The sequence below is a fragment of the Rhipicephalus sanguineus genome, chromosome 11, assembly GCF_013339695.2.
Source record: "Rhipicephalus sanguineus isolate Rsan-2018 chromosome 11, BIME_Rsan_1.4, whole genome shotgun sequence".
Classification (NCBI taxonomy): Eukaryota; Metazoa; Arthropoda; class Arachnida; order Ixodida; family Ixodidae; genus Rhipicephalus; species Rhipicephalus sanguineus.
In genome coordinates this window covers 73,579,591-73,600,208 of record NC_051186.1, presented here as the reverse complement: position 1 = coordinate 73,600,208, position 20,618 = coordinate 73,579,591, and the positions used below count along the sequence as shown (strand labels likewise).

The 20,618-nt window shown below is 46.3% G+C and overlaps 2 protein-coding genes across 2 annotated transcripts; both read right to left on the bottom strand.

Annotated features, from left to right (window-relative positions):
• Positions 1–4,050: 4,050 nt before the first annotated feature.
• Positions 4,051–8,532, bottom strand: LOC119375149 (uncharacterized). Its single transcript, XM_037645342.1, has 3 exons — positions 8,212–8,532; positions 6,715–6,950; positions 4,051–4,448 (listed from the first exon to the last, which is right to left on the bottom strand). Exons 1-3 carry the CDS (start codon positions 8,530–8,532, stop codon positions 4,085–4,087), a joined length of 921 nt encoding a protein of 306 aa, XP_037501270.1. The 3' UTR covers positions 4,051–4,084.
• A 5,775-nt stretch (positions 8,533–14,307) lies between these two features.
• On the bottom strand, positions 14,308–18,223 carry LOC119374012 (uncharacterized). The gene is made up of 4 exons (XM_037644071.2): positions 18,210–18,223; positions 16,660–16,753; positions 15,823–16,157; positions 14,308–14,710 (listed from the first exon to the last, which is right to left on the bottom strand). Exons 2-4 carry the CDS (start codon positions 16,733–16,735, stop codon positions 14,456–14,458), a joined length of 666 nt encoding a protein of 221 aa, XP_037499999.1. The 5' UTR covers positions 16,736–16,753; positions 18,210–18,223; the 3' UTR covers positions 14,308–14,455.
• Positions 18,224–20,618: the final 2,395 nt, after the last annotated feature.

The window sequence follows — 20,618 nt, the reverse complement described above, 5'->3', positions numbered from 1 at the left end:
CATTCAAATAATCGAGGTAAAGCGCCGGCCCTCAGCTTCACTCTTTCGCGCGGCAACCTCTTCTATAACGCATTCGTCTTCGCGAATAATGTCCTCGTTATAGAAATGTTTTTCGCATGCTCGAACGTTTGGTGAACTGAACGAGAATGCGCCCGTTTCTTTACGCCCGCCTCGCGGCTTCTGGGGTCGCTGGGGAACACAAACAACGATACTTTTTCAGCGGTTCCTATAGCCGGAACACAGCATGGAACACATGCGGCACACAGCATGTGTTTGTCATCGTTCGTGAAGCTGCTGCTATTTGTCGCATACGAAAATGGTCACAGGCACACACAGCACCGCACACACGCGATAAAACGACGCAAACAAAGCGAACACAGCACGCCGTCGCCGCGCTGGCCTTGACGAGCGCCTTGTTCGCCGGAGCGACCGTGCGGCACGCAGGACGTCTTCTGCATCGTTCGTCACGTTGCCGCTAAGTATTCGTCACGTTTGAATACGATAAGACGCACAGAAAGCACCGCACACACGCGATACAGCACGACACACAAAAGCAAACACACCACGCCGTCGCCTCGCCGACTGCTTCGACGAGTGCCGCGGGTGCCCCCCTAACACTGGTGGCGCCGCCCCGCGGTCAAAGTTGGCGGCACACAAAGCTCTCCCATAGAGTGACGGGGAAGTTTCGTGACCAGTAAAAAGTATTGAGGGACTATGGTCTCACTTAGAGTGTTCACACCGATGCCGGCCAACGTTGAAGCCAGCGTCTTCCGTTCGGACACGTACAGAGGGCAGTCGCACAATATATGGGCTAAAGTTTCGTCTACTTGGCAGCGCTCGCAGTTCGGGCTGTCCGCACGGCCGATAAGGTGCGCGTAGCGTCGAGTGAAGGCGACCCCTAGTCGAATGCGGTGCAGCAGACTAGAGTGGCGTCGCTTTATTTTAGCCGGGAGTCGAAAGGTCATGTGAGGGTCTGTTTCCCGCAAACGCCTATGCCGATGGTCTGGGTTAGACCAGTAAGTTGTCGTGAACTCTCGCATAAGCGATCTTAAAAAAGAGTTCGCGTCACTTCGCAAATACGGAATTTTTGCGAGAACGGCGCTGTTATCAGCAGCGGCTTTTGCTGTAGCATCAGCACGTAGTCACCGTCATCGACAAAGATCCTTCTTATGCGCCCCGCCTGTCCGATATATACCCCTCACTTGCAGTGTCGCGGGTGATTAGTGTAATCTAGGTATTCGTGGCTGTCTGTTGGCTGTCTGTTGGTTTTCTGTAGAGCAGTGGTTCTCAAATGGGGGTCCTCAACATGCAGCGTTGTCGACCGACGGTGTTAATTGAATCAAAGTTAATTATGTAATTAACCCAAGCTAAATTATATAATTATCCCAAAGCTAATTATGACCCCCCCCCCCCTGACTCTCACTGCAAGGGGTCCCTCATCACTTCCACCGGTCTTCCAGGGGTCTTTGAAATCCATGGCTGAGAACCACTGCTGTAGAGCGTTGTCTTTATTTTTCCTGTTTCAATAGATATCGTCGTCTCTAAGGAGCTAATTTCACTGGAAGAATGGTGCATGGTAAATTTAATACTAGGGTGAAACTTGTTACAATGGTCAATGAATGCGTTTAGCGCGCTTATCCCATGTTCCCATGTAACAAATATGTCGTCTATGTAGCGGAGATAGGTGGAAGGCTTTACGGGATATGATTTCAACTGCTCTGATTCTAACTGTCCCATAAAAATGTTGGCGTATGTAGGCGCGAAAGGGGTTCCCGCCCGTGTGCTTGCCAAGCAGAAAACCTGGATATGATTCTCTTTTGGTTCCAACATTTTTTATTTATTTATTTATTTATTTATTTCCATCTATCTCGAATTTTCGCTCATGAACAACGCCGACTTTTCGATCACAACCAACGACGCCGACGCTGACAGAGAAATTTTTGTGAAACGAGCTCTTTAACGTTATGGCGTTAAAACGCTAATGGTAGTACCTGCGCTTTGAAGCTTCTTTTAAGTTCATGTCAATTTCTACAAAACTTGTTTAGTTTATATATATTTGTGTAATGATTTTGAATATGCAATTAGTTTTCTACAAGTACACGTAGCGTTAAAAATATTAACATTGGGCATGTGCTATGTCAGGAGCCACATGTTTTCCTAACCTGAACGAGTTATAAAATAAGCATATCTCTATATTCCGAAATGAGAACAGCATGCAGCAAAACCAGAATCCATGTTCTAAACCTACTTAACAAAAGATAGGGTATGCTGAATATTGACTGTCTGTTTAGCTGGAGTTTCGCTCACGAAAGTTCAACATGGCATAAGTTTAACTCAAACGGGTTTAAAACAATGGGTTCTTAAGTGGGCAAGTCGGTACATGAATATTGTGGCAGAAGAGCGCAAAAACAAGCTTACAACACACATTTTTCTCATCTTGCATAAAGCTTTTATTCCCAATTATTGCGATATGTTGGTTTGATTGTTAGCTCTCAAAGTTTGAAAGAAAAGTTTGCTCATAACAAGAAACTCTTTTTGTTAAAACTATGTTTTGGGCAGAAAACATCCATTTTTCTTGTGTTGCATACAGTTTTACTCCCAATATTGTAATACGCTGTTTGCTTTGTAACCCTCCAAGTTTTGAAAGGCTTGCTCATAAAAAGACACATTAAATTTTTTAGGTGTTAAAACTATGTTTCGATCTGCCCCGCCACGGTGGTCTAGTAGTTATGGCACTCGACTGCTGACCCGAAGGTCGCGGGATCGAATCCCGCCCGCGGCGGCTGCATTTTCGATGGGGGCGAAAATGTTCGAGGCTCGTGTACTTAGATTTAGGTGCACGTTAAAGAACCCCAGGTGGTCGAAATTTCCGGAGCCCTCCACTACGGCGTCTCTCATAATCATATCTTGGTTTTGGGACGTTAAACCCCAGATAATATTATTATCATACGTTTCGATCTAGAAATATAATTGGTTCACAAAGAGAGAGAGAAAGCTATAGAAAAAAGGGAGAGCGAGGAAAACAGAGAGAAATAATGGGAAAAAACATAAAAAGATAGAAAGACAGAGAAAGATATAGAAAGAGAGAAAAAGAGAAATAACGCTAAACGCAGAAAGAAACACAAAGAAGCAGAGAGAGAAAGATATAAAAGAATAGAATAATCAAGAGAGAAATAAAGGGAAAGACAGAGAGCGAGAAAGCAGAGAGAAAGAAAGGAATAAAGATAAAAAAAAAGCGAGAAAGAGAAGGACATAGAAAGGATGAAATAGAAAGGAGCAGATACAAAATAGGGATACAAGAAACAAAGAGAAGGAGAAAGAAAGGAACTATGAAAAACAAAGTCCACCCCAGCTGCGCTCTTCCTTCAGGCTTGGCACGACTATAGTGCGAAACTGCCTTACTATGGAACGGGAAAGGCAACGCCGGCTGCGAGAAGAGCCAGAAGCGATGGAAGCCCTACGACAACGACGACGTGCCCTATGAGGGCTGCGAACGCTCGGTTCTGTAGTTTGGACATCCGTGTCCTGACTACCCTAGCTAAAGGCTAGAAACAAGCTAGAAGCAACTAGATTAGACTTCAGGATCGTCCAGTTTCGCAGTTTCAACCCTTGCGCGACTTAATGCGAGCTTTCCTATTTCTTTCCGAAACCTCAAGCACTGGCGTGGTGATGTGATAGAACACCTGCTTGGCACGTGGAAGCCTTGGTTTCGACTCGAACTCGAATCGAACATTTTTATTATTCTCTTTGTATAAACATTTATCGGTCATGGACAACGCCTATTTCTCGATTAGGACCATCAACGCCAACACCGATACGGCATCAGAATTTCTCCGAAACAAGCTCTTTATCGCTATCGCGTTAAAATTCCAAGAAAATTGTACATCCATTATGTGGATATCTCATTTAGTTACTGAGAAAACGGTTCCTGAATTTAGTCAAAAATGCATGGGAAGCATAGGACTTACCCTGCATCCTTAAAAGGGACTGCATATCAATAATAATACCATTTTATTCACCACTCGCGGGAAAACATTTGGCCAAAAACAACGAGCGGCGCTTGCTGCAGATCAGCCACTTAGGTTTATCTTCGCTCGCATGCCTCTTGACAAGCGTTGACCGTGTTGAATCGGTTGGCACCTATGAGGCACCGGTGCATGAGCAGGTTCTCCACAGTGGCTTTGACACAGTGTCCGCGGCCACTCGCCAGGATGTCTGCGAAATATGGAAATCGCAGCTGCTCCTCCGTGCAGCTCTTCGCCTTCGGTTGTCGACACTCTTTGTTCTTTTCGATGTCCTTGGACATTAGGCACCGCTCCACGCAGGCAGATTGATTAGCAAACATGGCCACGTCAGAACCGCTGTCGTCCGGACACAGGCCGCGCGGAAAGCTCCACTGAACGCAGTCTTCGCCCGAGAATACCCACCATGAGCGCCACACGTCTTGCCTACGAACGTACGCGCAAAGCACAATAAGATGCGGATTCTAAGACCTTCTATACTGTTTTATGCAATTTGGAATGATTCGCTTGAAATTAATTATTCGTCATAAGGCTTACCCCGGTGCGTAATAAATAATAAAAAGAATGAGTGGATCAATGGCTAGTTTTAGTCTTTTTTCCTTTACTTTTTTTTTCCCAGACACAACTCATGGAAGCCAACAAGCCGACAAAAACATGGAGGACGCTTGAGCTTCGCCATCAAGACCAAAACGCGATAGCCCAACCAGGCCCCGTGCGTTTCGCCTTCTCAACTGCTAACCTAGCTTTCTGGCTTCGGTTCTCGGTGCATCCCTCAACCGTACCGTAAGGAAACGGACGAATGTGCTCGTAACATTGGCCGTTTAAAACTATCCTAGAATGCCTACTACAAGTACAGTTCTTAAGTGCGCACTGCACCGTAATTCGGCCTTTTGCGAATCAGGGAAGGGCCCACTAAGCGTCCGTAAGGACACGTGAACCTACGCAGCTGCTCACTTTGTTGATGCTTTTGCTGCTGATAATAATTATGTCTGAGCGCTTTGTAATCCGTGGGACTTTAAAACACACACTCGTTGCGTAATTCACATTTTTTGACGCCTGGCGCGGTTCTACGCTTCCGCCACGCAATATTCCATGCGTTAAGGAGACCCCTCCCACTACAAGATATTCATGTAGTGTTTTTTTTAAGCTGTTTCAAGCAATGGCGTGGCCTTGTGGTAGAACACGTGCTTCCCACGCAGAAGGCTTGCGTTCGATTCTCACTCGAACTATAAACATTTTCATTATTCATTTTATTTGCATATTTCTCGATTTTTGGGTCACGGACAACGCTGAATTTTCGCGCACAACCAACGACGCCGATACCGGGCTTTCTATGAAGTAAGCTCATCAAAGTTATCGCGTTAATAAAGCGAAAAGAAAGCATACAGAGAATAATTTTCTAGCTTTTGGAGTGAAGCGTTTACTACGCTGTGTCTCCATAGATCAGTCATCGCGTCGTAATAGCCATGAGCCGACGGAGCGCAATCCGCCGGAGCTCAAGTGCGGCAGGCGTGACGTCACGTCACGCGATCCGCTGCCGAGAGGCGTCGCCGCTGCACGCTCGCTCGGAGCCTCGCCGCTGCGGTACCACGTGCCTAGGCGAAGGTAAAGGCTCTGTCATACTCCGACTTCCCCGACTTGCATGCGCGAGGCGGTTACGTTTCGCTACCTGACGCCGGCGACGCTACGCCAGACGCAAACCGGTCTTCCCTGCAGTCGAACCGGTGGCAAAGCGACAACGCGATCGCAGCTGGAGAAGCGAATGCGTACGTGGTAATGGGAAGAAGGCTCCGCGCCGCCTGTCGGGAACCCATGAAACAACCCGGGAGACAGGTTCCTGTGCATGCGAGTCCGGTGTGGCCGTACGCGCCCGGCGCAAAACTTCGTATCTGCTATTCGGAGTCGGGTGGCGTCCGAGCGCGCCAGAAGTCGTCGGTCGCGTTGGCGGTCGGGGGCCGCTGGGCTCTAGAGGACGGCGCTTTACCAGCGTAACGTCGCCGTGACGCGGGCGCGCTCGCTACGTCGGAGGTTGTCAGCGCCTTAAACCCCCAACGGACGCTTAAACCCTAAATGTCGCCGAGATCGGGGTGTCTATTAAAGTGTCGTTCTTTGCATTTTTATATTGATGCATTAAAATGTACTACTGGTGCAATAAAATTTAATATGTCGAAACGTTTCCGGATCTCTGAAGCAATTTACGTGACATGGTAAATCTTCTAACGAACTAAGCCGTTTGTACACAGCCAATGCCCCGAAGTGCGTACTATGGCGAATACTGCTCGATTTTTTTTTCAAGCGATTGCTTTTTGAGATACATCACGGGACAGTAATGTTCAGGGCTACTTCAATTTCTGCTCAACATCAGTAAGCTCTGTTACTGCGTTCTTTAGTCCTTAAATCCAGGCCAGCGTGCATTCGCACAATATCCAAGCAGCTACGTAAGTATAACACACTAGGCCATTAATGGGTTTCACTACGTAAAACAGTGCTTAGGGTTGCAGCATAGCTAGTAGCGTTCGTAACAAATTGACTCTAATAATGATGGCTCTGAGTCAACTTCTCACTTCGTTGATTTTACGAAAAAAATATCTGCTGAGCGTCCAAACATAGAAGACACGATACCACAGCTGCATGAATGGGTAACATTTACGAGTTTCAGAGACGAAGTGCAATTCCGCGTACGTCCACCCACCTTTCGCAGTCCGCGAACAAGGTCTTCTCAAAGCACCGATCAGCCATGGGTCCGCGCATGCGACCGCAGGAGTTGTAGCACGCGTCAAGGCTGGCGAACCGGTTGGGGGATCGGTTGCACACGCGCACCGCGTCGGTTGTGGTGAGCAAGCAGCGCCCCTCGCGGGCGCTATAGTACGCCTCCCTGTTCAGCACGGTGCAGTGCGTGTAGAAGAAGCGACCGCACACATGGTTCGGCTGAACGTGTAGAAATAGAGAGTTAAGGAATGTAATGGGGCTGTAGCTACACGGACTGCTATGCACACTTGTTGCTACGTCATATATCACGAGGGATCAGCGCAAGAAAATAAGACATAGAAAAGCACGGTACGCACATACTGACGCTTTTAAGGACAGTGTGTGTATCAATTACACTTGCACTTCATGACTGGCTGTAGTCCACGTTTGTTCGGAGAGAGAGTCTTTAAATATACGTACATAAACACTACATAAAATACGTACATAAACACTAATACATAAAAGATTAAAACACACAAATAATAAATATACTAGGGAGAAGCAGCATGCATGTTTATTTGTCATTCATTTAGTTTCACATCCATATATATGATAGAGTCTTTGTGAAACACTCGGGGTGTCCCGTATTGCACAACATGTATGGGCTGTCTACAAGTCAGGAGCAGTGGGAGGTATGCAAAATCCTTTCTCCGGATGACAGCGAATATGTTGAAAAAATTGTTGAAATGGTTTTACTTTGCACGTTTGTAGGATGAACTCAAAAGCGAGTGCATGTGGATTTCTCAAAAAGAATGCATCTCAGTTTACGAAACATTTGTATCAACTTTGTTTGCAAGCTTAGAAATTTTCGACTAGCGCAACCTGCCAGACCACTTCCGCCGGGTTGGGCAAGAACGCGGACCTCAATTCGTTGTGCTCGGGGTGCTTGCGAAAATCGAACCTGGACAAGTACTTGCTGTACTTTTTTGCAAGAAGCGCTATATCGGCGCTAAAGAAGACTACTTAACTAAATTGAAAACGCAAACGCGATGCTTTCACTGCGGGATAGAGCTTTTAGGGCATTATGATATTGCAGTAACTACCACGATGCCAGTCAATTTCATTTCGTTCATCCAATACCAGTCTTATGGTTAATGGACGTAATGTGTAAACAGTATTTTTCTTATGTGCGACCCGCTACATCGTTGCGATTTGGTATCCCCGTAAGCTGGAGCTCTTATCGTCACATGGCAAACAACCTCGCCGCAGTGCGCTGATCCTGTGACTGGTAGATTTTGTCATGGTTAGAGTGGTAGCTGCATTACTTTTTAAGGAAGTTAGACTCCCTCCGTATGCTGACGTAAGTAGTTTCTTTACTGCATACAGTACGCCACGTACGACACTAGAGGCATAGGACGCTGGATACGCAGTACATGTTCATGTGGCTCATAGAACTTCGCGGCGAAACGCGCATATTATTGTGAGACGCAGCGCAACTTACGCCTACGGGGCTGAGAGGCTGGCGATGCACCCTTTTCACGGCGGCTTTCTTGGGCCTCTCGGTCGTACGGATGGTCAAGGGCGTCCGACGTCGCCCCGTAGTCCTAGTCAAAGACACGTTGACCCTCATTGGCCTCGCCGCAAATCTCACAATTTCGCGGGCGGCCACCATGGCCTCACGATTCTCCTCCTCCCGCTCGTCGGCCAGCCAGGGATGTGTCGCCCAGAAAGAGTCGGCTTGCAACGAGCTGGCGTTCACCAGGAGCGAGCCGACGACCGACACCAGCGCAATGCCAAGCACGGCAAGGATCGTGCACCACATCAGATTTGCGCGACGATCATCGCTGTCATCGCTCGCATCTTGCGAGGATGTAAAGCTGCGCAGACGAAACAGATATCTATTTGATGCGAAACTATAGAAAACTGGGCGAGTTGGTGTAAATTCATTAGGGGAAATTATCTCAACGCGCACACGACGTGAGGAAAGAAGACAAACGAGCGCGAATAAGCTGAGTTGTGTGTGCGAGCTGAGAAAATTTCCCGTGATATATTTATTTATTTTACTTGTTTTAGCACCCCCAGTACGCTACATTACTCTATTCGATAACGAACTGCCGGCTAGTTTGCCTATTCTTGGCTAGCGCTTGGAACTGTCAGCCACTGCCGCGTTGCACTGGCTATCCGCTCTTACTACAGTTTAATAAGCTTTACATATGACACCGCCACTAACACTCGAGTGCTTTTCTACTCAAAAGTGATGTTGCAACGAACGCTACCGATGATAGGCTGGTCAGAGAACTGAAGCGTGGCAGTCCGAGCGCCGCGCTGCGCATGCGCGAGGAGAAGTCACGTCACACGGCGCACAGCTGGCGCACCGGAGCCGCCGCCGCCGACGCGCGCGTCTCGCCGACCTGCGCATTCCAGAGGAGTGACGTCATAGCTGTGGCAGACCTACAGGCGCCGACGTTGGGTCTGGGCACGAGACGCTGCCGTCTCTATGGCAGCGTGTTATGGTCAGCGTGTTACTACACTGAGCACTGAGCCGTCTTTGTGGCAATAGAGGAATGGCGTTGAACAAAAAATAAATATACAGGTGTCACATAATGCATACACCATATATGTGTCACTGAAGCAGCAGTAAGCATTATAATGAAGCTAATCCTAGACTATCAGGAAAGCTAAGAACAGTCAGCTGAACATTTGCTAACGCTACGTATATCCTGGCATAGCCTAGCTAAGCCACTACAATCTTTTTTTTTTTAATTTGCACTCGTCACCTTGTGTTTCTCCAATGACACGAATATGAATACTATGCAGTGGTCCGCGTTGGCGCCATGAGCTGAGTGGTAATGCTTGGACAACCAGAAATGGTATGGCTTGCACCACGTGCTGTGACAATAATTATTACGGACGGCCAACGCGAATAAACGCCGAGTGAATGTATTGATAACTAAGGAGCAGTTTACAATACAACGATAATTGACCGACCAAGCGGAAATTGCAGTACGCCGGTTCCCAAGCCCGTGATGGGCAGCTTTGACAACATGTCGCTAACATATTTAACGTATGCGGACGCATGTAGAGCTATTTGCGATGAAATACAGGTGGTCCTTATATGGGTGCTACAGTAGTGAAGGGATACCTGAGATCGCTGCGTTCGGACCACGGGCTCGGAGCTACGCGCTGTCCGTGATCATGCGTTGGGTAATGCTGCTCGATTACAAGACTTCCCTGAGAAGACCAGGGCGCAAGAAACAAGCCGTCTTCGCTGCCTTGGGCATCGTCAGCGCGGTACATCATTGCTTCGCTCTTCTTTCTCTTCTACTGCAAGAGCCTCATCTTTGGACCACCTTGCGTGCTTGCTTGCTTGTTTGCTTGCTTGTGCCTTGTATTTGGCTCACACCCACAACAGGGGATTTGCTAAGAAGCCGGCAGTTCAAGTAAATTGGAACATTGAGTAAAAATCAGGCAAAGGGAAACGTTTTTGTCCTTAGTTATCGCAAATCAACTGTGTTTTTGGTGAATAACAAATTTTAGTTCTTGTGTTGTCCTATTCACCTCTGGTTTCATCGTTAAAGCCTTCACAATATGTCGAAATCCGGGAGCAGAGAGGTGCATTTACATTAAGCAGGCAGCAAGCGCTGTGCTAACGAATACAGGTATGAGAAAATAATGAAATTATTTGGTAATTGTGGTGTCGGCGCGGCCGCCTGCGACGCCAACGCGGAAAGAAACAAAGTAGCGGGTGCACGCCGGGACGGCGGCCCCGGAACAGACAGAAGGGAGGCAGCCGGATTCCGAGTGAAAGACCCATTTTATTAGTGACGATGGTTTATATATACAGAGGAAATCATCCCACTTGGGGCGAGAAAGCAGGTTTCGTATGCGAAACCGAAACCACTATATAACAGTAATGCTCCTTGGCGAAACCTGCTCAATAAAGATTTCCTCACCCACATACCGAGAAACAGTTCAATTAAGAAAGGAAGTGTGCAGCGGAATTTGTGTGCGTCTGGCTATGCGGTACATAATATATTGACTAGTCCAGGCAGTAGTTTATGGCGTGTACATATTTCGTTCTCTTTTCAAATACCTGTTTGCAACGGTTGCCGAAGCATAAGGCGCCCGATGTTATGATGCTGGTACGTGTATTATGTGGCGCATCTTAACGCGATGGCGTTAGAGACATTTTGCAGAATTTCCGGTGCCGGCGTCGGCGTCGGTGTCAGCGTCTTTGGTAGTGATCGAAAATTTTGCGTTTTCCACGAGTGAAAATTTGACTTAGATGCAAATAAATAAATTTATTTAATAATCGGCAGCAGCAAAAGCCGCAGCAAAGTGGGCAGCTGCGTAGGTTCGTGTGTTACGTTGCGAACGTTTCGTGGGCACTTCGCTCCTTCGCAAAAGAATTATGGCGTATACAGTGGACACTTCAAGCTGCACTCGCAGTAGGCATTCTAGGATACTTTTAAACGGCCAATGTTACTCGCACGGGCGCTCCTTTCCTCGCGGCTTGGTCGACGCAAACGGGGCCCGATTGCGCTGTCGCGTTCTACTCTTGAAGTGAAGTTAAATTATCCTCCAACTTTTTTCACAATGGTTGGCAGAAGTAAGAACGCAACAATAACAGTTACAACACCTAGAAACTCCTTGTGTCATAGCAGTCTATAAAAATGCACACCGTTACAAAGGAATACCGCCGCGATGGTAAAGTACAGTGCTCAGATGCTGGCCCGAAGGACGCGGTTTTAATTTCGACCGCAGAGGCATTTTTCATGGAGTCGAAAATGCTAGAGGCCCGCCTACGGGAATTTAGGCACACTTAAAGCCCTGGTACTCCGAAGTTCCGGTGCCTTCTCGTTACGGCGTGCGTCCTTCCTTGTGTTTGAGCAGCGCCCTGCAAGTGTCGAGCCACGGCCGCTCCTTTTAATCGAGTGCCCATAGTCGAGCTGTGACCGTTGTTAGTTCGCGGTCGTCCTGTGGGTGCTCTTTTCGTGAGTCCATTGCGCTTGAGCGGTGCGCTGCACGTATCGAGCTGCTTGCCGTTCTTGGTGTGTCTAATTTGTTGCTATCGCATTCATTGCTTCGCCATTGCGGTGAAACTGTGACTTTCTCGTCATTTCATACCAGAGTATGCTAATTGGGATGACGGAACCCAACACAAGACATGCTCTGATAACATTGAAGGTGTGTTTCCACAGCTTCGCAGGGGTCGCGCACTCATAAGCCAAATGCATTAGGTATTTGACGAAGTTAGAGAATTGATTACGACGTATACGCTGAAAACTAGGCCGACACTACGATTACTTGTGTGGTCTCACTTGATAAACTTCTTTTTGTATAGTTAATCAAAGTATGATCTTTGCGAGTAGGATAATAACATGCCATATTCGGAATACAGAGAAATGCCCACCGTAAGACTGATGTTGCATGTTAACACCAGGACTGAGAAAAAATTGCTCCTAAACTCCCGCTTTAGTAACAGTGCTGTAACTGGTCACATGAATATAAAATATGGCTGAGTAGGGAGTTTCATCTGTACACGTAGTATGGTGAGCAATAGGAGCTGAAGCAACGAGTTCTTGTTTATTCAAACATACTTGTAATTTAGTGATATCAATGTACCTAATTGAATTGCCACAGATACGTTTACGCTTGATCATTTATCGCCGTGAACACTTTAGTGCTTGCCAACTGTGCTTAGCGGCTATCAGCTTTTAAAGGGGTACTGAATCAAAAATTTTGGCCTCGCGTTTTTTTTTTGCTGCAATGCGTTGCTGGGGGCCTGTTATAGTCATAACACGGCACATCGTTTGCTGCAATGCGCGACAGATAATTAATTACAGGCTCCTCATAGCCGACCAGTGTCAGTTTCGGCTTCAAAAACGGCAAGCCTCCGGGTGCAACTATCACCACCTAGCGGGTGCCGCCCTCAATACGTCAGCACACAGAACTTTGACGCACTTCCGCGCGGTTCGCGAGCAGCCGCCGAGAAGTAGGCTGCTGGAGTGAACGCGGGAAGAAAAGATGGCGGCTATGGCGTCATCATAACTTGTTGCAGCGTGGTCACGTGAAGGAAATAAGGGTCACCTAGGGTCACCTTTGAGGGTGTCAATAGCGCGAGGGTGTCAATCGCTCATGCAAATTTAAAAATTGATTTAAAATACCTTCCACGCTTTATTCGCTGTTGATATTGTGCAGAATATACACGCATGCTCACCGGAATCGATCCCGCAGGCTATCTCGGCCGCGAAGTTTTGTGTCAGTACCCCTTTAAACCTAATATCAGTGTTCCGACTCTATTGCTCCAGGCTATACATTCTCTAACTTACCGCTCCTACTGTGGTCGTAATTTTAATCGAAGTGTTCCAAACTCCTACGTCACGACATATGTGTGCCTTTAAGAGGAGAGCTCTTTAAGCTTTTCGTTGCGCCGGGTAGTGCGAACAGGAATTATCATCATCATGAAGCGGTACCCGCTCACTTCGTCTTCTTCAACTTATGCTTCGCTCCCACAACACGAGCGCCTATTTATGCGCCGTGGAATACAAAAACTATGATGGGCGAGTCTGATGCGTGATTAAAATTCACGTAGCATCACGTAAAACTCGTTACCGGACTGAAATCTCGTAACATCACGTGTAACAAGTCGCGTGGCTAAAAGTCACGTAACATCACGTAATAATTAGCCACTTGACGGAAATCACGTAACATCACGTAGCAACTAGACACGTGACTAAAAACACGTAACAACACGCACCAACTAGTCACGTGACTAAATTATGTAACATCACGCTACCACTAATCACTTGACAAAAAATCATGTTACATGACCTAACTACTCACCTTACTGGATCATGTAACATCATGCAATTACTCGTGCGACTGAAAATCACGTAACATCACGCATTGTCTAGTCAAATGGCTAAAAACCACGTACATTTAGCCACGGGACTAACATCGCGTAATAGCTAGTCACGTGACTAAAATCACATCCGTAACAGGTAGTCCTGTGACGTGTATAGCCAAGTCAAGTCAAGTCTAGCCATCTTTAGTACTGCGGCGAAAACTTAGCATCTCTTGTAAAAGCTTGGCATTACTATCAAAACTTAGCTAGGACGAACACTAGCTCTGCTGATGGTTCCAGCCTTGCGCCTCTGGTGCATGCAATCTCCGCACTTTTTACATTACTCAGCAAAATCATTACGCGGCATGTTGCACATCACCGGAAATCGTTCACACCCTTGCAAAAGCGTAAGGATGTAAACAAGGAAAGCGGCGAGTGCCCTAGGATGCTTCCAATTCCCGAGCCGCCCACGACGCTTTTTTCCTCGTTATCGGTTGTGTTGCTACCTGGACATCACCTGAACAAATGTAAAAAGAAAAGCAATGACCAGTGCATGAAGGTTTGTTTTACACGTTATCGTTGTCACGTACAGTGTTGATGCCAGTGATGAGGTAATTTTTACTCATTCAACATGGAAGAAAAACAACACTTTTACCTTTCAGACACTTTAAATGCCCATGCCCTGCCCAAGCCTAGTGACACATCCTAATTTCTTCGCTATGAGAAGTGAACACAACATAATTCTTCTGTTTTCAGTCTCACAGCTGTTTAATGGCAATCGAAGTGTGCACGCTACTACTTGTAAGGGGATTTATATTGCAAAGGCGCCATTTCTCGTGAGAGAGTGTGAATGCTTTGCCTTTCAACAATGAACGCCCAGATAACAGCAAACACTCGCTCAGGTGTTCAAGGAGAGCTTCCAGATGATCTCCTTAATTACGGTCCGTAGTCTCCAAGTCACCATTTCAAGCCAGAAATCCTTGGGCAGTTGAGGAAACAATTTGCTTGCGATTGCTACAGCACCTCCCATCATGTCGCCAGCTCCTCTCAGGTAAACCGAAACGTCATGCACGGAGACTGGAGTCGGCCCACTGTGGTGATCTAGTTTTACTTTATTTTTCTCAGAAGCGTCGTCAGCATTCGTGTCTACCACCTGAAATTGAACCAAGAATACTCTTAACTTTGTGCTAAACAACAACACACTCTACATAAGTTTCAGTGAAATGTAAATGCAACCGCGTCATTCATTTGCTTTGGCAGTACTCTGAAGTAATTTTTAAATCAATATTTCAAACAAATAAATCAATAGTATTTGAAGCAATCTCAAGTAATGAAGCTTGAAAAAATTAAACCGGCGGCATTTGCAAGCAGTGCAAAAATATCCCGCAGTTTAACGCGTGATAACATGCTTACTTTCTTTGCCAATGTTCCATTGTTTGAAGCAAAGGACGCCTGTGTCGAGCTTGTTGTAATCTGTTCCATTACGTGAACACTATAGGACTGAAATGTTTCTTATCAATGAATGTTGCCGTGCTTGGCTCAGGTTACTGTGTGGTTAAACACAATTTATGTTTCTCTGGAAAGTAAAATGAGGTAAACATTACATGCGAGCGAATAAGTAATTATGAAAGTGGCTGTATTAAGCTCTAGGAAAAGACATTTTGAAATTGATAAGCGTGTTACAGAGCTATACGATACCAAAGTATTTCGCAGGCGTTTATGTTCGCTAATATGTTTACCGTATCCTAAAGCAAGGGCGTACGGAGGCTGTCATGCGTTGAATTTTAAAAAATTCACGCAATTTCTACTCCACTGGTTTTTGCGATAGCTAGCTAGAAGTGCGAGGCATTTCAAAATAACAGTTTGTCCGTTGCGACGGGACGTACGTTATACCGTACCTAAAAATTTGGAACTTTGCTGTATAATATTGTATTTTCGGTACATCCTCATCAATTGTCTTGGATCTTCCATTGCGCATTGAATAAAGCACATGTGGAATAATATGTACAGCTTCCTGGGATTTTGATCGTAATGCTATAGGTGTTCAGTGTTCGTAACCAAATGGGGAACTTATCCATGAAGTAGACAGGGCATAATGTGTCAGCGCTACAAGGGAAGGAGTGTAAGCTCATCTTGTGGTCTAAAGCCTTCGCAGCGGGGTCTTCTGCATTACTTGAAGGCGTTCGGTCACTGCTCACAAGGACTACTCGCACTGCATATTTGCTTGCATTATAAACTAAGCAGAAGGCATAGTTGACAGGTTACCTGAAAAGTAACTGTAACCCTGGCATTTGCGTAAGTTCCAATGAACCCTTGTTGTCCACCGCAAGTCTTCCAAGGCATGAAGGCTTCCATGAGGCGATCGTCCGTGGCGAGGTCTATTTGGACGAGCCTGGAGCCGTTGCGGCAGTAGCTAAATACAGGCCCATAAGGTCTGAAGTTTTCCAAGCCTTTGTAAACAATGGTCCCTAGGAAAATTCCCGGTATGACCTCCTCCGGTTTTCGGTCCGGTTGTGAGTATTCTGGTGGCAGCTCTTTGACGATGTCAGCAATTTTTTGGTAAAGGTCAATGCCGGAAAAGTCGCAGCCTTCAGCACCTCCTAGGTACAATGGGCACAGTTTTCGACCACATTTATAACGCTTGAAAGCGTCATTACATATCTGGATAACGAACGCACTTAGTTTAAAACATTACAGTAAATGTAAACAATTTTGTCGTGGCAATATTCCTAGCTTTTTCTGGTGGATATTTCACTGGAGAAAATAACGATCTGTACAGTGTCGTCCTTAAAGCAAGCATACATACTCTTTCGTGATTATATATGAGATCATTACGGTTAGCGGCAACAGAAGGTGTGCGACAATTAACACTGAAAGCGAGAATAATGAGGCCTACTGGACAATAAATGGAACGACGTTTACATTTTCAGTGGAAATAATTTTATCAGACAATGGTCGCAAATAAAAGTATGTTTCCCGTACGCCAGTTTCCATGCCGTTATTAGGCTCTGAGGTGCCTTGTGCTCGTCTTTGCAGATAATGTCATGGGTCAATACACTCGAGGCTCTGTCGGCTTCTCCTATATACTTGGGCTAATCTTACCTGTTAAGATACTGGGATCTGACGCAGCAACGGCCACGCCAATGCAAACATGCAGCAGAATTGCCGATGACCACATCTTCTCTTAAAACATCAGCTGAAAGAAATGTAGATAACCACAACGTCTGTGACCCATTTTCACGTGCAAGCACAAAGCTATGCTTCAACAAAGGGCCCAATCGATACGCTCAGTAGCTATGCTAATACAGACACAGGGCCGCATTAAGTTCGTTTCTTTCTGTACACTATGAAAGATTCAGAAAGCAGCTATTTACTGTCCTTGACTGCCTGGAAAATAAGTATTGCACAAAACACTTAACTGCCCTAAGCACTTGAACATTTTCGTGTTCATGACACATGTGCCACCACACGCAGCTTCAAAACATCACATATGTGCCGTCTCATATTTGGCGCTATCATGGCATCCCATATTTAGTGCCATCATGGCAATATATGCGCTCCATGTAAGCACATCCATAAGCTGAAAGCAAATTCCCGCAGCCCCATTTTTTTACGCAGCTCCCAATGACCTTGAGTTCTGTTGCACTATATACTTTGTCAAATTTGTTCCATTCTTTCCAGTTTAAACTCAGCGTAGTATAAATTTCTCCTTATAGAACGAAAAGCCCGTGCAACGCCACTGAGGACGGCGGGCGATTAGTGGCCCGATGAAATTAATAAATTTGTAGGAATAGAATCGAATGAGCTTGCTCAAAATGCGCTAAATTGTAGATCATTATGAAAGGTCTTCATTGTGTAGTGGACACAATATTCTATCACTGATAGTTACACAGAAAAATTTTATATCGTTATGCAGTGCTTCTTCTCGTAATAGAGGCAAAAATATGAAGCTTGTGTTGTATACCCGCATTGTACGAAAAAAGGGCATTCTTTCCGATGTGCTCCTTTATATGTTATACACAAGCAACTGTACCGAACAGACAATTAGTTCACTCGGCCATAGGCGTGCGCACAGGGGGGGGGGGGGGGGGGGCAGGGGGACGGCCGCCGCCCCTAGTCAACTAAGAGGGGGGGCGCAAAATATTCTCCATAATATTGAGCCCCCTAGTCACCTAAGAGGGGGGGGGCGCAAAATATGCCTCGTACATTGACTTAGTAGAGGGGGGCGCTCCCATGAACCTTCGCCCCCCCCCCTGATGGGGAACCCTGCACACGCCTATGCACTCGGTTACAGCGCAACACACACGAGGACAATAGAAGGAAAACGGACAACCTCGTGTGTGTTGCGCTGTAACTGAGTGAATACAGGAATCCCCAACAACTGGCCCAACTTGCCGTTTTGCTGCAGACAGTAAGTTCAAGGAAAGCATAGAGGACGTTAATTGTTGTCTTTAACTGTTGTCTCAATTTACGTCACAATTAGTACACTAATCAATTAACCTGCATTGCACTGTTTTTTACTTCATACATATAATTTAGTCGTAAATGTAACCTTGGATGAACAAATAAAATCTTGAGAAAATACAGAGATTGCTATTTGACATGTTTGACATGTCTGTAACACGCGCCAAATAACGCAAACGTTTGCTCACCCGAGAACTCTATTTAGTCCTTCACGTTCCTTAGACTTGGGGTGGACTGTAGGTCCGGTCCAGCCGAACTTCTTATATATACAATCATCCATTATATGTTTCGCGCAAGAGGATTCCAGACAGATCAGTAATTCAAGAAGAACGTTGATTTAAGCCAAGAAAGTGACAAACATTCTTGCTGAGGTGAAGAAATACATCACGTACATTCATATCCCGCCCACCGTGAGGTCACCTTGCACGTGTGCTCGAGACATTTATATATATTTTCCTCATGTTTTCTTTTCTTTCTTTGCTCATTTATTTTCTTTTCTCTACCTTGGTAACTTAATTATACAACGTCTTATTTTTGGTAACTCTTCCTCGTTGTATATCGCGTAGTTGCATTATGATGCACTCCTCGACCCAGACACACACACACACACACAAAAAGAACCGTCATGACGCCGGAGGTCGTTTTAATAGGCCTCCAATTACAATGACCGTTGCCTCCGTCTTATGCTTCTTTTTTATGATTACAGCTTCTTCGCTTGCAGATCTTTTGCGTCATGGACGGGCACTCGCTTCATATCCACCTTGAAAGTTTTCACTGTGCATGTTCCCGGCTTGCACCTATGCCTCGGCTGTTGTGGTCATGAAAAAAGAAAACATCACCTAGATGCACGATACCTAGATACAGGATATATTAGACACATCAGAATATGTAACAACAGAGATAAAATTACACCTAATTTTAGCTTATCACGAGCAAAAATCTACATGCCCCCAAAATCTGGATGCGACACTATTTTGGCATATGTGTGTGGTAGTGGCACCCGCCGGTCAGAGTTTTGTGCCCTGGTGTATTGCCCAAGGACACATCGGCGGCGTCATGCACTCAACACCAGTGAGCTCTCTACGCCTCTTCTAGTCCACTGTACCATGACACACCAGAAGAGCAAACGTTGCGTAAGGAGGCGCGCGCTCCGATATCAGCGAGTGGAGGAGGGAGCGCGAAGCGCGCGCACCTGGAGAGCGCCGGAGCAAGTGCAGCCTAGGCGAGACCTGCCCTGTGATGTTCATGAGGCGAACGCTGTGCACAGCTGGGTGGGAGGAAGGGGATAGAGCTTGCGGCGAGGGTGGCGTGACATCAGCAGACCAGATGGTCGTGATCTTTTAGCGTATTTATTATGACATAACTTGTTGTCCACTCTGTGATGTACTACCCTCAGTCTAACCCAATTCATCCCTCTTATGCGTGATTTCGACGTCCGTGCGCCCTGGTATAATCTTTAGGTGAACATTGCGCTTCGTGCATTGCCGAAGCCACGTACAAAGACGCGCGTGGTTGAGATATGATCCGTCAGGAGCCCCAACTAGTCCGATCAGAGGGTTTCTGAGAAGTAACTGCTGTTTATGCTAAATTCTACTAATTATATGAGTGCAGGTTTAATTTATGGCATACCTCAATGGGCACTCTATCATACACAGCCCTCAGCTTAACCCATTCCATCCATTTGATATACTTTAAATTTTATCAGGGATTTCCGACAACTCGCATGCGCGCTTGACAAGTTGGTCTGGAAAATAGCCAAGAGTGTCACTCGATGTTCTTGCCAATAAAGCAATGCAAGATATACATAAGAGGCAACTTTATTTTATTATACACCAGGCTGTATCTATCCAAACAAATACCTTTTTCGAACATGCCTTGCTAGCTTAGCGTCTCAGTTGTTGGACTGCTAAGCACGAGGGCATGGTTCGATTGCATGTAACGGCTGCTGCATTGTTCTGTGTGTGCAATGCCACGAAACTCGCGTACTTAAACTTTGGTACACCTTAAATAACCCCAACTGGCCAAAATTATTCCGGAGCCCTCCATTACGCCGTATCTCATAATATTATCGTCGTTTCGGCACTCGAAACACCATAATGTATCATTAAAGGGCCCCTAAACAACATCTCAATATACAAAGAACGCGCGCGTTGTTCTCTTCTGACGTTTCACGTCTTTAGGGCACAATTCGTGACGCCAGCAGTCTCTTCATGTGACGTCTGAAGTGAGTGAGTGAAACAACTTTATTCGGTCCACAATAGACGCGAGTAAACTCAACGTCACCTGGCTAGGCCCACTCTGGGACCATCAGGTTAAACCTGACGGCCCTCGCGCGGGCCCTCTGGACGGCCAGGATTTGAGAGGTCTGGTCCTGGGCCTTAATGAGCCTCTTCATTTCCGCTTGGGTGAAAGGGGGACCGGCAGAGGCGCAGCCCCACAGGACATGCTCGAAGTCCGCATAACCACCACACAGGGGGCAGTCCGGGCTTGGGAAGCGTTCAGGGAACATTGAGTGCAGTGCCGCAGGGCTCGGGTAAGTGCTTGTTTGTAGCAGTCTGAGAGTAACAGCTTGGGCCCTGCATAGCGAGGAGTGTGGT